Source organism: Colletotrichum karsti, assembly GCF_011947395.1.
Source record: "Colletotrichum karsti strain CkLH20 chromosome Unknown Scaffold48, whole genome shotgun sequence".
NCBI lineage: Eukaryota > Fungi > Ascomycota > Sordariomycetes > Glomerellales > Glomerellaceae > Colletotrichum > Colletotrichum karsti.
In genome coordinates this window covers 20,003-35,826 of record NW_024065948.1, presented here as the reverse complement: position 1 = coordinate 35,826, position 15,824 = coordinate 20,003, and the positions used below count along the sequence as shown (strand labels likewise).

Sequence of the window (15,824 nt, the reverse complement as noted above, 5' to 3'; positions counted from 1 at the left end):
GGGTGACGTCAGCAGCGCCCAAGCTCCCCTAAGCTCCAGCGGATTTATTTCTCGCTGAAAGAAGCCCACCAACGAACGCTGTTCGCGACAAAGCCATCGCGCCAACAACAACCTCCAAAATGTTCAAGAAGAAGCCGACCGTCAAATCGCTCGCCCCGTTGAGATCCTCCGACCGCAGGAAGCTTGCCGACCAAGTCATCAAGGACTACGGCCTCGATTCGAAGCTCGTACCGATCACCGACGACCAGACGCCCGAGCAGAAAGCCGAAGCAACAGCCGTCCAGTCCAACCTGCGAAAATCTTTGTTCCCCGAGAACCTGCAGTCTGCGCGCTTCACCAACACCTACGGCCCCGATCTGAAGCAGGCCTCCGGTACCCTGTACGTCGGCAGTCACGATGGCGAGGAGCCCCGAGTCCTATGGTTCCAGATGGAGGGGGTCGTCTACCCCACGGTCTACACGCTATGGGCGAACACGGATATCGTCCCGCTCCTCCACACCCCAGGCATCGTCGTGAAGAAGCTGCAGACGGGCGCCGACCTCATGACGCCGGGGCTGTTCGGCGGCCCACCATTCCCCGAGAAGGCGAGGAAAGGCGCCGTCGTCGCCATTGCGAGCTTGGAGAACCCCTCGGTGCCCGTCGCCGTGGGGCAGTGCGAGATCGACGTCAGCGCGCTCCAGGCGGTGCGGGGTGCGAAGGGGCACGCCGTTAAGAATCTGCACTGGTTTGGCGACGAGGTTTGGAGCTTCAGCACCGATGGCAAGCCCGGAAGGACGGCACCCGAAGAGATCGCAGGCTGGGTCAAGGTCCTGGAGGTACGCGGGCTGATCGAGAACCTGAGCGGATTGTCCCTGGAGGACCAAGACGAAGGAGGGGGCGCTTCGCTGGAAGATCAGGCCACGGGCGACGACGCCGCTGCCGCCGAGTCAGGGGAGGCGGCCGCAACCAACGACGACGACGAGATTCCCGATTTCACCCAGAAAGAAATTGACGAGGCCTTCCGCAAGGCGTTCCTCTTCGGCATCCACCAACACAAGACCTCCAACTCATCACAACCAAACTTCGGGCTCGTCTTCCCACTGTCGCAATCGTCCGTCATGTCCACCCTCATACAACCCTTCTTGCCTGCGCACACGCCAAAGCAGGCACAGCAACTGCAGATCAAAAAGACGTCATGGAAAAACATCAAGAAATTCATCAAGACCCTCGACAAGGAGGGAATTCTCAAGAGCAAAGAAAAGGACGGTCGCGAAACGGTTATTTCGGACGTCAAGTTCGACCACCCCGCAATCGTCGACTTCAGGCCGTATCGACTGCCGAAGAAGGAGACCGCCGGAGGTGCGTCCCAAGGCCGAGGCGAGACCGCGACGACGAAGATCGACGTGGGCGACGACTCGGTGGGGCAGAAGCTGAAGATCGTCTCGTACTTCAAGCCGACGTCCAAGCTGCAGCCCATCTTCGAAGCGGCATCCAAGACCTTTTACACACAACCCGAAGTGCGCGAGGCAGTCACCGCCTACATCGAGGGCGAGAACCTCGTTTCGGAAACGAACAAGCGCATCGTCAAGCTGGATCCGATCCTCGCCAACGCCGTCTTCACCGGGTCCGGACCTGCGGACAAGGCCGTGATCGCCAAAGGTTCTGTCCAGCGCGACACTCTAATCGAAAGGGTCCAGGGCGCCATGGCCACATCGTACGCTATCGTTCGGAATGGAACAGACCCAAGCAGCATCAAGGCGAGGAGCGGCTCACCGCCCAAGATCCACATTACTCTCGAGACGAGGAGCGGGAACAAGACCGTCACGAAGGTGTCTGGGTTGGAGGCATATCACATCAACCCCAAGCAGCTGGCTGACGAGTTGAGAAAGGTCTGTGCTGGATCTACAAGCGTCGAGCCTTTGGCAGGTGCAGCGAAGAAGACCGAGGCGCAGGTCATGGAGATCATGGTGCAGGGGCCGCAGCAGGCTGCGGTCGTGAAAGCGCTGGAGAAGAGAGGCGTCGACAAGAGGTGGATGGATGTTGTAGACAAGACGAAAGGGAAGAAGAGGTAGATGCCGACAATAGAGCAGGACCTGTCAATTCTAGGGCCGAGTGATATACTGCTATACTCTTGATGTGATTCCACTGCAAACTCGGCTTCGGCTTCGGTCCGGCGATGATTAATTCTAAACCAAGATACCTCGATGACGAAGTGAGTGCGAGCGCAAGTTGCCCTAATGCATCTAATTTTTATTTACTTCTTCGGTTTTGGTCTACTTCTCATCTATTTCTTCCCCCGGCCGAGGAATCCCCAACCAATCTGGTTCGCCATCCTCACATCGGCGTCCAGCTCATCAGCAAACGCATGGACAAGCCCCGGGTTCTTCAAGAACGGGCGTCCGCAGAAGACGGCATCAATGCCGCTCTGCACGACTTCCTCCGCCAACTCGCCAGTCTTGATCCCACCAACAGCCGTAACGAGGACCTTGTCGCCCGCAACCTTCTTCACATGCTTCGACAAGGGCACCTGGTACCCCGCCTCCGGCTTGATTCCGGCACCTTGACGGGGGTGAACGCCGCCGGAGCTGACGTCGATCAGATCGACTCCGCGGTCGGCGAGCAGACCCGCGAGCTTGCCGCTGTCCTCCACGGTCCAGCTCTCGGGGAACTCGTCGCGGAGCTGGTCGAGCCAGTCGGTGCCGCTGATCCGCACGAAGAGCGGCATCGACTCCGGGATGGTCTTCCTCACGAGGTCGACGAGCTCCGTCAGAAGCCTCGTCCGGTTCTCGAAGTTGCCGCCGTACTGATCGGTCCTCTTGTTGCTCACGGGGCTGAGGAACGAGTTGAGGAGGTAGCCGTGCGCGGCGTGGATCTCAATCACATCGAAGCCCGCCTGCAGAGCCCGCTTGGCGGAGGCCACGAAAGCCTCCTTGAACGTCTGGATCTGCGCCACGCTCATCTCCTTGGGCGTCGGGTACGTGTCGGCGAACGCGATCGGCGAAGGGGCGTAGACCTCGTCCGGCCAGCCGCTGTTGTCCTTGGTCGCCATCCCGTTCCCGCTGATCCAAGGCGGCAGCATGCTCGCCTTGCGGCCCGCGTGGGCGAGCTGGATGCCGATCTTCTGGTTCTGGCTGTGCGCAAACTCGACAATGCGCTTCAGCTCGGCGATCTGCCCGTCCTCCCAGAGGCCCAGGTCCCAGGGCGTGATGCGGCCCTCGGGCTGGACGGCGGTGGCCTCGACGATGGAGAGGCCGGGCCCGCGCTGGAGGATGCCGCCTAGGTGGGCCAGGTGCCAGTCGGTGGCGTAGCCATCTTTGGCGGAGTACTGGCAGCACGGTGAGAACCAGACGCGGTTCTGGAACGTGACGCCGCGGATCGTCAGGGGGCTGAAGAGTTTCCGGGCCGGGGCGTCGGAGCCGGAGAGGCCGGTGCCGGCGGGCGGGTTCTGGGCGGGGGTGAAGAAGGGGACGCCCTCTTGCGGGACGTTGTCGAGGGGGTTGGTGGTCTTGATGGATCCCATGATGAGAGTTGAATGAGTTGACGGTTTTTCGGAAATGAAAGTTTGATCTGAGACGGACAAAAAAGATCTCGATGGAATTGGCGACTTGGGGCCTTTATCACTCAACAACTCTCACTGAAAAAACTGGCCACCGCATAACGACGATTTCAAAGCATCTCGATAATTAAGCCGACTCAGATACCCACTGCACCTGGCAAGCGATGTGTTAGTTCAAACGCCGCCGGTGGAGCAATGACTGTACGACAAAAGAATTGACCCGAGCCTCTTTGAAATCACGCCGATACCCCGCGCCCTACCTTTCGCCCTAGGCTATCTTCAAACTCCGATCTCGGTTTATTTTACCCTGACGAATCGAACGTAGAGAAAACCACGCGACGTCATCGACATACTGAAGACTTTGTCACCGACAAACATACCACGTCTTGGGCTCCGGTGTCGCCGGCATTTGAAACCAATCACCGGCGTATTTCCAATGGCGGCGAAGCTTCAATTAGTCAGTACCCGAACTCTACTTTGACGACTTGGACTTATCATGGCTTTGCCACGACTGGATCTGTTTCTTGGCTGCCAGAATGCATAGAAATCCTCCTCGAATCACAGTCTCACCGGCACGACAGCTGGCCTGGATTCGGCTTCTTTGCACTTGACGCTGGCGGGTTTCCCTCGAGAGAAGGGACGGTGATGTGAGAGATCCTGCGTCGTAGAACCCCCAAAGGAAGGTATTCGCCCTGGAGACCCAGTATGACGCTCTTGACAAACGTTTGCCCTCTTTAGCGGAGAAGCCCTCATTTTGTCAGCATCGCGATGGCGTTCGTCGGGTGTCTAATCTTCTGGCTCATTGCTGCCCTTTCGGCAGCCCGAAATAGAGCTTGGATGTGCCTTTCTTCTTCGCTACTGTGCCTTTCAAGGATACCAAGCACAACCTCTGTCCAGCAGATGCTTCAAGGATCAGAGACATGGTTGTTTGAAAGAAGAAGAGGGACAGCTACTTGATACCAGCTTTTTCTCGTTTGGAACCGGGATAGTCGTCTACGAGTTTCCATCTTGCCCTGACAGCTGGAGGAGTCTATTCGGCTTCTCAACTCTTCGCAAAATCAAAGCCCAGATTCCATGACGATCCGGGTCCCATTGTAAAGACCACCCCTCTTTGGTGTCAAGTTATATGATAAGGTAGGTAAGGTAACTAGTCGTCGGAAAGTCTTGCTCCAAGTAATTAAGCGTCTTCTTTTCCAATCCATGATGTTCAGCTCGTTATTCTCCTTCTTTCCCAATTACAGCAGGAGAAACCACGTTAAACAATGTTCCATCAAACAGCTCCGGCCTTCCATTGATAACGCGTTCCAAAGCTGCAATAACTCGTCCATCTTTCCATTTCGGAGTTCGTTTTCCTGACCAGCTCGAGCCAGAAATGATCCGATTTTCATGTTTGTGCTTGTGTGTTCTCCTCCTGAAACTTGGCAAGTTCTCTCATCGCCTGCAAGATATTCGTGTGAAGTCTGCACTCTTCTTCTGCTTTGGCGGCCTCGGCTCGGCAGGAAACGACTTTCGCTTCGTCTTCCTTCAGGTTCTCCTGGAGCTGATGGATTTCCTCCTCTAGACGTTCGATCTCATCCCGTCTATTATAGATCTCATGTTGTTTGCCGTTGATGTATTCTAGTTTTAGACGTATGCCATGTTGGTGGCCTGCCATCTTCAACTCTACCCCGTGCAACCTTTTCTGCGACCAGATGGTGGCTACCGATTGCTGCATCTTTTGTTCCGTAAACGATGGCTCTTCGCCATCAGCTACTTGACCCAGTCGTGGCTGTTTGTTCGACGTCGAGACTCCTTGTTGCCCATTGCCGCTTTCTGCTTTTCGCTTTTGGATGTTTGACGGTTTTGCTGCCTGGGTGTTTTCGCTGAGGAGTTCCGATTTGGTTTCGATATCGCCTTTTTCATCTTCGTCTCCCGAGGCGCTCCTGGGAATCTTATACTTCGTAATTACCCTGTGAAGCACAGTGTTACAGAACAGGGGTTGCCCGTTGTGGAACTCCTTGATTTGTGGTTGGTTGATTTCCTCATAAAGCCAGCCCCCTTTCTCCCAAAGTGATGATAAAGACTTTCCCTCTGTAATCGAGTGGCTCATGATGTCATGCCATCGGCGGATTGCGAGTTCACTCGTTCTTTCGAGCACCGGTTCGCAGAACATGGGTCGGTACTTCTTGGGCAAGATCTTGTCGTACGTGCCCCAGTGGAACTTAAGATCTCTGCAATAAGCCTCGAGGACTTCTCGGCTTTTCTCCTTCTCGCGGTCCATTCTCGCCTCGTCAGCCACCCGTCTTGGGTTAATCTTCGGGGGTTTGTTTCCGCGTCGTCACAGTGGTTTGGCATATCTGACTTCAGGCTTTCATCTCTGATCGCGAAAGGTCCAGGTTGGTGGAACGAGTGCGAGACCTATTCGGGTTGATGGATTGACTTCAGACTGTGGTGGTGTTGGTGCAAAAGAAGAAGCAGGGAGAAAGAGAATGACAAGCAATAGTCTCCTCGAACAGAGTTCTGGATGGATAAAGCAAATGGCAGGGCTGGGAAACTGCTCATCGTATCAAATAAAAGGCTCTAGAGCGAAGCACCTACCTCGAAAATGCCATTCAGAGTGACTAGAGAAGGAGCTACGCTTCGCTGAGAAGTGCTCTTGTCAGGCTCGAGGCTCACCTAATTCATTGCCGTAGCAAGAGAAGCGGAAGATGGAAAGACGTGGCCTTGATTTAGAGGGCCGATATGGAAAGCGCGATCGGGGCAGGCCGGTCTGGAGCTCCACATAAAAGCGCCGAGTCGGGTAGGATCCACCGAGTGCGGTCGGCGCCGGCGCCTTGGAAGTCCTGGCCTCACGTGCCCCCGAGGATGACTGCAGTGCTCCTATCATACCAAGGGGCCTTTTGGAAATCTTGGCCCATCGAATTCTGCGTAATAGTTCGAGACCAAATGCAATGTCATAGAAGGCTTGTTGGAGCCTGGATTGAGAGTCTCAAAAATCCAACATGCAGGACTCCATCGCACCTTCCCTGGCTTCATTCAACGTGACTACCTTCCATTTTCTACAGAGAGAGAAAAACACGTTAAAGATGGATCCGCTTCGATCTCTTCCTTCCTTCCCAACTTTTGTCTCTCCTCCGCTCTTTCTTAATCTCACAACGTCCTCTACTCATCTGTTCTGGGATTATTTCCTCTTCTCTCACAACACCGGAGAATATTGGGACATCTCACTGCCGATCTCATCGCCAATCTATCACCACCAATATATCGCTTCTTCTTATTCGCAAGCACTTCAGACCGACCTACTTCCACGACATTACCGGTTCATTCTTATCCGTCGTTACCCAGTGAAGCCAAGATACCTCAGCTCCGCGGGATGTTCACATCTCAACAACTTCCTTAATTCCGCACACCACAATGGAGAACACAATGGAAACCGTTCCCAGCCAGGAGGTCGTCGTTGCTCGGTACTACTGGAAGATTGGCAAGATCGCCGAGCAGAAAGAAGAAGTCAAAGCCTGGCTCACCAAGAATACGACGAATGGCATCCCTTGGGTCTTGCGAGTTCTTCCAGGATTCGAGGAGGAAGTCAACAACGCCTTCCCAGGCGTTTTGGGTATGATGTCCCGAGGACAAAACAATGGCTGTGTCAACGGAACCGCCCTATTGCAGACCGACTACAAAGTACACACAGTTGGAGGAAAGTACCGGCCAAAGTTCCTCTACCGCGCTTTTCATAGCGAGATTCCAAACAACGGCATCAAGTCTCGTCTCGGCCGCGGAACAGACCCAATATTCCTGCACATCCACCTCCGCAAGCACCTCCGCTGGCGTTGCCGAGAAGCCAGTCCCTTTCTCTCCGCGACCAACGACTGGGCTAAGGCAGTTCGAATCGCCTTGCTCTACGAGAAGCGTGGTCATACCGGAATCAAGATCATCAAATTCGCAACCAATGGCGAGGGTTGGGATCACAACGTGCAACGCATGTGGCGAGCTAGATCGCTGCTTTATCAGATGGGTCTCAAGAACGACAACAGAAAGTATCTCGACAACGAATATCTCATCGAGCACTCGATTCCTGAAGCCAGCATTGTCAAAGTTTACGACTGGATTGACAGACAGAAGTTTCTTGACCCGAGCGGCAGGGTTCAGAATCAAGTACGCCTCGAGCTGAAAGAGAAGCAGAGAGCTTCCGATCTGAAAAAGGAGCGACGGGCTCAAGAAAGAATGAGGGTCGACGAGGAGAGAAAGAAGCGAAAGTTGGATAGCCCAGATGGGCCAGTGGCCGAGGATGTGCGTGTGGTTGGCAAGAGGGTCAAGGTTGGACCCAAAATGGGCCCTAACGTGGCGGGAGCCTGATATGCAATCTGGTTTTTTTGCAGTTGATGCGGTCTTTGGAATTTTCTTTTCCTTCTGGAGAATCTTCACGCACTACTGAGCTATTTGGTGTTTTTCGGATCTGGTTACTTTTGGAAGGGATTTGGGAGGTATTTCTCTTTACAAGTAGACTCGCATTTGCGTTTAGGCTGATGATTATGGTTCATTTGATATTTATTTAACTGGGGAACGCTGAATGTCATTTCTCTCCGCAGTATTTGCTGGTTGACAATTCCCATGATGCCTTCAATTCCTCCGGCGATGGGTCCGTCTTCGGCCCCGCTCTCCGGCTTCGTCTCCACTCGTTATCGGCGGCTTTCGGAGCTTTGGTGGAATTAATTTTCTTCAAAAAAGAGAAAAATAAAAACAGTTGACTCGCAAAATTAGCATCAAAGGACTGCAGAAGGGGACGGAAATTCCCCTTACCAGTCCAGCCCTCGTACTCGTCTCCTAGGTGCCTAGTGTTCTGGGCCCTTCTCGTCGCGCCCCGCTTTACGAAGGATTCCTTCCAGCTTCTTTGTCAATCGCGGAGCCTGACCGTTCACATAACACCTCGCCGACACCTTGATCCATCATCTGTCGGTCGCGTCGTCTTTCCTTTAACGCATATCTCAACGCGTCACCTCGCGAACGGCACTTGCGATACACGCGAGGTAAGCAACGCACTTTCTCGAACCACCTCACTGGTGCTGACCATTTGAGAATCCATCTCTCAACGCCCTGTATTAGTACCTACGTAGGTACTCATGCGACATCAACAAATGGAGTCGTCAGCTCACAGCGCGCACCGTTTTCGCAGCATCGAGGATGCGGACGAGCCGACGGACCCAAAAAGCCTTCAGAAAATGGACCACGAAGACAATTCCAAGACGAGTGTTCGAGCTCTCGCCGACCGTATCGATGGACTTGCTCTGCAAAACACCCACGAAAGAGTGGCTGACGCGCTGTCTTCGTCTCATTCACTCCCCAAGCCTTCGTTTGCACAAATTGCGTCTCGTCCAGCATGTACTGAGGAGCCTGCGACCGGACAAACTCGAGCTGCCCCATCCGCACCCGTCGACGAGCCCTTCATCCTCTAGTGTCCGATGAATGACTTGCCAGATCACGGTGTTGGATGTCGCTACAAGCCAACGCAGACTCCATTTGCAAATGTGCGCTACCCACTCCCGTATTGCGTCGATAACAGTCGCGCAGTACCGCCTTGCCTGCCGGAGTGGGAGGATGACCTCCGGGATCTGGAGCTGCTATTCCCCGGTCTCATTGAAGTTTCTCGTCGCGGCGACTTGGTGGCCCATCAGCCGCTTGTCACCGCACTTATTGGCAACGAGTACGCCGGCTCGCAGCGCTCTAGCATCATGACTTGGCAACAGCTCGAAGAGCAACTCGCCCAAGTCAAGCTCCACGAGTACCTAAAGCTCAGTCTGCAAACTCCACTCGTCATCGTTATTTTGGACACCGGATTCCCCTACAAAGGTCTCGTCAAGTCACGATACTCCACCATCGAGCGCTACATCGATAAGGTGGGAACCAGGCCTGGGTTGGTATCTGTGCACCCATCGCGTGCAGAAGCCGAAGCCGACGGAGAAAAGCTGCCCGACATACGTGCTCTCGATGAAGTTGCGCGTGTACATGGCGATTGGCGACCTATCACCTGCTTCGGTTCCCGGAAGAAATGCGCTCTCACAGGCAAAAGGGACTTCAAAAAGCGGTCCTGGAGTGGATGCTCGTCTCACACTGGAGAGACCGGGTCCGATGAGACCAAGTCCGCCACTCTCAACTGCCTTACGAACGATCATATTGCAACTCTCAAACTTACAAGACAACCTTGGTTTCATCAAGAATACGTCCCATTCCTTAACCGCAACGAATTCCGAGTCTTCATCGTCACGAAGCTGGATCCAGAGGGTCTTCGCGGTCTGAAGGGGACGGTTTTGCGTGTCTGCTTCACCAGGGATGAAGTAGAAGACGGCCTCTTGAGCAGGGAGTCCCGTACCTCGGACTATGAAGCGGCTGGTCTCACCCAGAGCCAGGTTCACGCGTTCTCCCTACGCGTCTTCGAATCCCTACGGCGGCTGCACAGTCCGAGATTCAAGTCGCTGGAAGTTGGATGTCGGCTCGACATTTCAGCTCGGGAGCCCGGAGGGCCTCTTTTTGTCAACGAAGTTACGCGCTGGTATGGTGCGTACTACTTTTCCGCCTACTGCACTCCTCTGCCTCACACGATGATCTGCGATGCGTATGCCTCAGCGTTTGTCAATGTCCATCGGCCGCAGTTGAAGGAGAACAAGGCCAGTGTTTGAGTAGTCGAACTCGGCGCCTTCGGCTTTTGGAAACCCGGTGATGAGGCGGCGGACACGAGAACCATTGCAACGATATGGTTGAATAGGCTTCGTCCGAGATTTCGCAAGCGCTACTTGTCAGAATCGGTAGGTGACGGTTCCTCTTGATGTTGTACAGGCCTACTAACGAGAAGTTCAGCAAATGTCAACAATGAAGGATTCGTGAGAGCAAGATAAGGTCGTATTTGTAAAGATAACACGTCATCGATGTCGAGCTGTTGATTTGGGAGACTTGCCCTTGTTGTTTAGCCTTGGTCCGCTGCGGAAGGGCCTGCTTTAGGTCTTGTTTAAGAAGTATTCTCGATCATTTTACACTAAAGGAAGACGTCCAGAGAAGCAATATCGTCCAATGAACAGGTGGCGAGACCCTGGCCGAGGGTCACACGACAGACTTGGTGCTTAATTTATTGAGATTGGTAACTCCTTGTCGTTTACGCCCCAGGCAAAAGTATTGCAGACTCTACTGACGCTGATGCTGATGCTGAGGCAGTAAGGTTTCGATGCACGGAAGGTGAGCACCTCGGATCAACTGCAGACTGAATGTACACAAAGAATCTCGCCATACACCGTCGGTCCCGCCGAAGTGCCTCATACCGCCATCTATGGTCGAACTCCTCTCTCATGCGGATGTACAATTCTGGCCTCTCTTCTTCAGTTCAGCTGGGGAGTGGCGTCCAGCGCCACGGTAATGGATGGCTCATACGATGTGACAGGACCAGCCGGCTTTACCCTGCAGATTGGGCAGGTCGTCGAAAGTAGGGGAGTGTCGCGTTGCATCCTATCCCAGCACCTGCGGCACACTACATGCCCTGTTCATCGAAGGTCAGCTACCATCCGGCATCACAGGCCACCACCTGTGGAAAACATACCGCATACGAGAATGGACATGGTGTTGTCCGCGTCTCGGCAGATGGGACAAACGTCGTTCTGCGGGAAAAAAGCCTTGAAGACACTCTGGTTACGCTTGCAGCACTGGCCCGACTTGCTAAGGCACGCAGCGCAGGCTCGCTGACCGGCGACACGTTAGCAATGCTTGGAGTCTTGAAAAGGGGAACGTACATGTTTGCAATCGGCAAAGAAGTACTCCTTCTCCACGTCGGCGGCGCAAGCACAGTTCTGCGCTAGACTCCCGGCGTAAGAGATGAACCAGCTCTCGAGGTTGTTGTGGGCGTCGATGACCTTGTACAACGGACCCGATGCGAGAGGGTAGCTTGGGAGACCCTGCAAGATCTCTTCGAGCGCAGCGCGGGACTTCTTCAAGGCGTCCACGGTGTTGGTGAAATGCTGACGGGCTTGAGGGTTCGGAAAGGAGTCGGGATGTGCCGAGAGGGTGGCGGATGACAGAAGGACCGGCGTGGGCTGAGACGAGACGGGAGGGATTGGCCCGATGCCGGACGGAGAGAAGTCGTTGCGAAAGCCGCCCTGCGAGGCCGGAGGCGGCCTACTTGCTGGAGACGACGACGGCGGGAATCTGGGAAAGCCCAAGATGCTCGACCATGGCGCCGACGACCTATCAACCCCAGGCTGCGTCGCATCGGCATTCGGGGTAGCGGAGCTTCGGATCGCAGAGGTGTTGAACGTCGAAGAGTTCCTGACGGGAAGGCGGTGGTCAAGCACAGGAAGCGTGTTTGATACGTTCGCGGTCGGAGAATATACCCGGGTTGGCAGTCGCATGGGGCGAAAAGCGCCACCGATGCTTACTCCTGGGAGCAAGGGACTGCGATGGCGCTTTGAGGGTGAATCATCGTAGTCGGAATCCGTGTAGCTGGAACCGAACACCTGGGGCGACGGCCGCTTACGGCTCGGTCTTCCGGACATACTCGACAACTGTTGATTCGGGGTTCTGGCTGCTAGCGAGTCTTGTCTCTGTGAAATCCCTCGGGTACGAGTGCGAAGATGCGAATTGGGAGATATTGATAGGAGAAACTCGGTCTAGAGCCGAGCGATTCAATGTTCTTGTACATCTTGTTGCTTCTTGTCACTCTTGCTGTAATTTCTAGAGGTGTCTAATTGCGTCTGTAATCTCCTCGATTCTACCCGAAGGTCTCTTCGCCGTCTTCAAAGACGCCGAAGTCAATCGAACTGAAGCCACATCCGCTCGGGGAGACGAAAGATACGAGCAACAAAGAGAGAGAAGCTCGCACATAAGTCACGATAGGTATGTTGATATTCTGATACTATGAATCAGTTGACACACTCATCGACCAACAAGAGCAGAAGCCGAATGCTCTCGAGCAATGTCCAATGTCCAGGCTTCCTGTAACAACGCGCAAAAAGTCGAAGCCTTGAGTATGTTTCCCAACTGCTGCCGTAGGAGGAAGCATCTTGATTTGTGTCCTTGGACCTGAGTCTGATTAGTTGTCGACAAACAGTCTGAAAGCATCCTGCTCGTCGACATTCTCTCGGCTTCCCGCTGAAGCCATGCCCCCTGGCGATGCCTTCGCCCGGAATGACGTTTGTCAATCCGCTTGTTTGTGGAACTGTTTGTCCAAGGGATCACCACCAGCCAATAGTTGCCTGGAAAGCTCCCTGTCTGATCGCAAGGGATGTGCGGAACAATAATAATCCAGCCTGCAAACCGCAGAGTTGGACAGGAAGGTTGGTTGCTCCCCGCAACCCGGACGGCGACATCGCCTATCTGCCGGTGTCTTTTTCCCGTCGTAAATCTCACCATGATAACTCTATGGTATTTCATCAACCGGCAGCCGTACCATGCCGGCTACTCGGAAGTCCCAGGGCGCGGCCCAGCCTGATGGCTCTGCCATTAATGACACCGCGTCAGTGCGGACGCGGAAAGAGATTGAGGTTTTGTGCCGCAAATGGGGCGTTCCCGTTGCGCAGTTGACCGATTTCTTTGGCGGCCGTGGCACCGACGTCTTTACGCCGAAATTTCTTTCGTGTCTGCGCGATCTCCGCGTCCGAACATCGTGGTCGCTCGCAAAGACCCTTCTCCAACGGTCGCGGACAAAGACTGGGACCTGGCAGGTCCAAGACGTCAAAGGCGCCATTGTGCTAGCCGAAATGGATCGCGATTCCAATGCGCATATCGCAACGAGGTCTTCGCGATCTTCTGGCCTACAGGTATGTCGAGATGTCCTGTGCTGTCATCGTTTGATACTCTCCAACTCCCCGGTCGCCTTGAACAGCCTGCTTATGCTTCGTACCTCTCCCTGCAGACACCTCAAACCCCCAGCGAAACGCTCGACAAGGTCGACAACGTAAAGGATATCTACGAGATGCCCGATGATCTAGACGACACCCGAACCCTTTCGCGGCGACGAGCTAGCACCAGATACCGTGTCTCGAACATCGGGCCACCCTCCACTAAGAAAGAAGACAACGTCGGACAAGCTGAACAAGAGGCGGGTGCCAGCTCTTCGATGGAAGAGACCCTTGTGGACAGCCCAGCTACGACAGCGAAGCCTCAGTCAGCGTCCAAATCGCGTCTCAAGCGGTCCATTGAGGATAATGACTACGAATACCCTGCCCCGAAACGATCCGCGGCGACTACCAAGTACGGACGAACGACACGCCGTTCCCTCAACAAACAACCAAGCCCCGTTCTTGATTCGTCGCCTCTGTCTTCGGTCCACTCGAAGGACGTTGCTCCGGAGGAGATCCCCGAATCTGATGTTGAGGTTCCTGCCCCTCAAAATGGCGTGAAAGAGGGCAAGCACTCGGCAGAATGGCCTCGATCGTTCGCCCATACCCTAGGTCCTGGGGAGTGGCTCAATGACGATGCCATCTACGTACTGCTCACAACTTTTGCGTCATGCGCTATCGTCAAAGGCCGGCACAGAACTGCCGTCGTGGAGCCCCTCCTTGTCACGTCAACACGAAAGACCCCGGTTCGGTCACTCAAGACCTTACTCTTGGACAACCCGCCCGATTTTCTGATTCTGCCCGTCCATCTTCAGAACCATTGGGTTCTCATTGTTGTTCGACTCTCGGACTATCGGGCAGAGTTGTTGGATTCCATGCCCTCCAAGTCGAATCGGGTGAAGGCGGGTCAAATCTACAATCGATTTGCATCGCTCTATCTACCTGAAGGCCCTGACAGCGTGCTCGTCGAAGTACCTAGCGCAGAACAAGACAATGACTATGACTGCGGGGTATTCACAATTGTCAATGCCATTCACGCCCTCATTGGAAGGCCGCCTCCCATGACCATCTCGGCCGACCCGTGGCGCAAAGTCTTCATGCTTCTCTCTGATGCGGGTACCCCGGATTCCCAGACGTTCGCCGAGTACCTAGAGCTCCCTACGCTGGATGATGTCCCGACAACTCAGCACACCGAAGGCAGGGACATCGACGTCTTCCACGAACTGCGCAAGACATGGTCGTCTCACTTCGAAAAGAGAATCGCGTATCTCTCTGGTCGAATTGGACAGATCAAGGAGCTGGAGGACATCGGAACGATTCTAGAGACCCTCATCAAGCCACCCGCCGATCTCGAAGCCACCTCGCCGGACTTGGATGCGTCCAATGACCATGACGTGGAACCAGAATCCGAGGTTGAAAAGGAACTTCGAAACTGCGAGCGTCAGCTGGAGCTGCGTATCGAGCTGAGCCATCTTCCAGGCTGCGAGTTTGAGAGTGACAACCTGGCGCCCTTGCGTGAGAAAGTAGCCCGTCTCAAGTCGAAAGTAGGGGGCGTTCAGAGTCGTAAGGAGGCCCGTCAACGGCTGCTTTCCGTAATTGAAGTATTGGAGACTTTCAAGGAAGATGCCAAGGTGCCGTTCGCAACTCTCGGTGGCTGGTTGGCTGAGTATAGAGACCTATACATTGGAACAACAGCGGCAGCGGCGGAAGGCTGATGGTTGCGTGGAAACACGTCGTCACCTCCCGTTGGCTAGCACATCCCGGCAGGCTTGGTTGAGTCCAATCAATGAATTGGGCTTCTGCCAACTTGCCTGCTACTTCTCCTTTTACCGGTGCTGCTTCACCAGTTAAGACAGCAGAAATACCCGGTATAGTATCTCATGAAACCTCGGAGACGGAAGTAATTGAAGGGGTTAGGGTTAGGGGTCAGCGCAGGGGCACGGATATCAATCGAACGAGATTCATCAACCCAATTATACTTGATACCACCGCCTTTGTTACTTTGACTACTTGCTTCTGCTTCAATTGCATGGCCACGAGCAACTCGCGGGCTTGAACTATGTCTCGCGATCACTAACCACAAGCTCAGCTTCCCCCGCCCAGTCATCATGAGATAGCCATCCTGCCTGGTGCAGTTGAACCCCGGGTACGATCCGCATTGCACCACAAATACAACCACAACCGACTAAACGTCGATTATCTTAGGTCTCGTAGTGTGGGAGATGGAGCAGTCCGGAAACATCTGCCGCATCATTCTCTTGGCCCTGACAATAGCCCCGACGTGAATTGCGCCGCCCTTCACATCGTACACGTGATCAGTCGTCGTGAATCCCTCGATGGCTCTGGGATCCCCGCGAACCTCAGAGCGGAAAGTGACCGTTGACTGAGGGAAAAGACCCCGAAGGCCTTGGAGAGCCTTGTTAATCTTTTCGTGAGTGACTGTTAACTCGTCTCTGTTGATCACGATGAAGTTGACTTCGCCGAACTCGTCGTTA

The 15,824-nt window shown here is 54.4% G+C and overlaps 6 protein-coding genes across 6 annotated transcripts; 4 read left to right on the top strand and 2 right to left on the bottom strand.

The window, feature by feature from the left end:
- Positions 1-119: 119 nt before the first annotated feature.
- On the top strand, positions 120-2,051 carry CkaCkLH20_11409 (uncharacterized protein; the record flags this gene model as incomplete). Its single annotated transcript, XM_038894123.1, has 1 exon — positions 120-2,051. One exon carries the CDS (start codon positions 120-122, stop codon positions 2,049-2,051), a length of 1,932 nt encoding a protein of 643 aa, XP_038740453.1.
- Positions 2,052-2,263: 212 nt separating this feature from the next.
- CkaCkLH20_11408 (putative nadh-dependent flavin oxidoreductase protein) lies at positions 2,264-3,499 on the bottom strand (the record flags this gene model as incomplete). Its single annotated transcript, XM_038894122.1, has 1 exon — positions 2,264-3,499. The coding sequence occupies one exon, from the start codon at positions 3,497-3,499 to the stop codon at positions 2,264-2,266; it is 1,236 nt and encodes a 411-aa protein (XP_038740452.1).
- Positions 3,500-6,928: 3,429 nt separating this feature from the next.
- Positions 6,929-7,870, top strand: CkaCkLH20_11407 (uncharacterized protein; the record flags this gene model as incomplete). Its single annotated transcript, XM_038894121.1, has 1 exon — positions 6,929-7,870. The coding sequence occupies one exon, from the start codon at positions 6,929-6,931 to the stop codon at positions 7,868-7,870; it is 942 nt and encodes a 313-aa protein (XP_038740451.1).
- A 779-nt stretch (positions 7,871-8,649) lies between these two features.
- Positions 8,650-10,188, top strand: CkaCkLH20_11406 (uncharacterized protein; the record flags this gene model as incomplete). The annotated part of the gene is made up of 2 exons (XM_038894120.1): positions 8,650-8,864; positions 9,075-10,188. 2 exons carry the CDS (start codon positions 8,650-8,652, stop codon positions 10,186-10,188), a joined length of 1,329 nt encoding a protein of 442 aa, XP_038740450.1.
- Positions 10,189-10,878: 690 nt separating this feature from the next.
- CkaCkLH20_11405 (uncharacterized protein) lies at positions 10,879-12,045 on the bottom strand (the record flags this gene model as incomplete). Its single annotated transcript, XM_038894119.1, has 3 exons — positions 10,879-11,036; positions 11,097-11,235; positions 11,287-12,045. The coding sequence occupies 3 exons, from the start codon at positions 12,043-12,045 to the stop codon at positions 10,879-10,881; spliced, it is 1,056 nt and encodes a 351-aa protein (XP_038740449.1).
- An 894-nt stretch (positions 12,046-12,939) lies between these two features.
- Positions 12,940-15,044, top strand: CkaCkLH20_11404 (uncharacterized protein; the record flags this gene model as incomplete). The annotated part of the gene is made up of 2 exons (XM_038894118.1): positions 12,940-13,308; positions 13,374-15,044. 2 exons carry the CDS (start codon positions 12,940-12,942, stop codon positions 15,042-15,044), a joined length of 2,040 nt encoding a protein of 679 aa, XP_038740448.1.
- Positions 15,045-15,824: the final 780 nt, after the last annotated feature.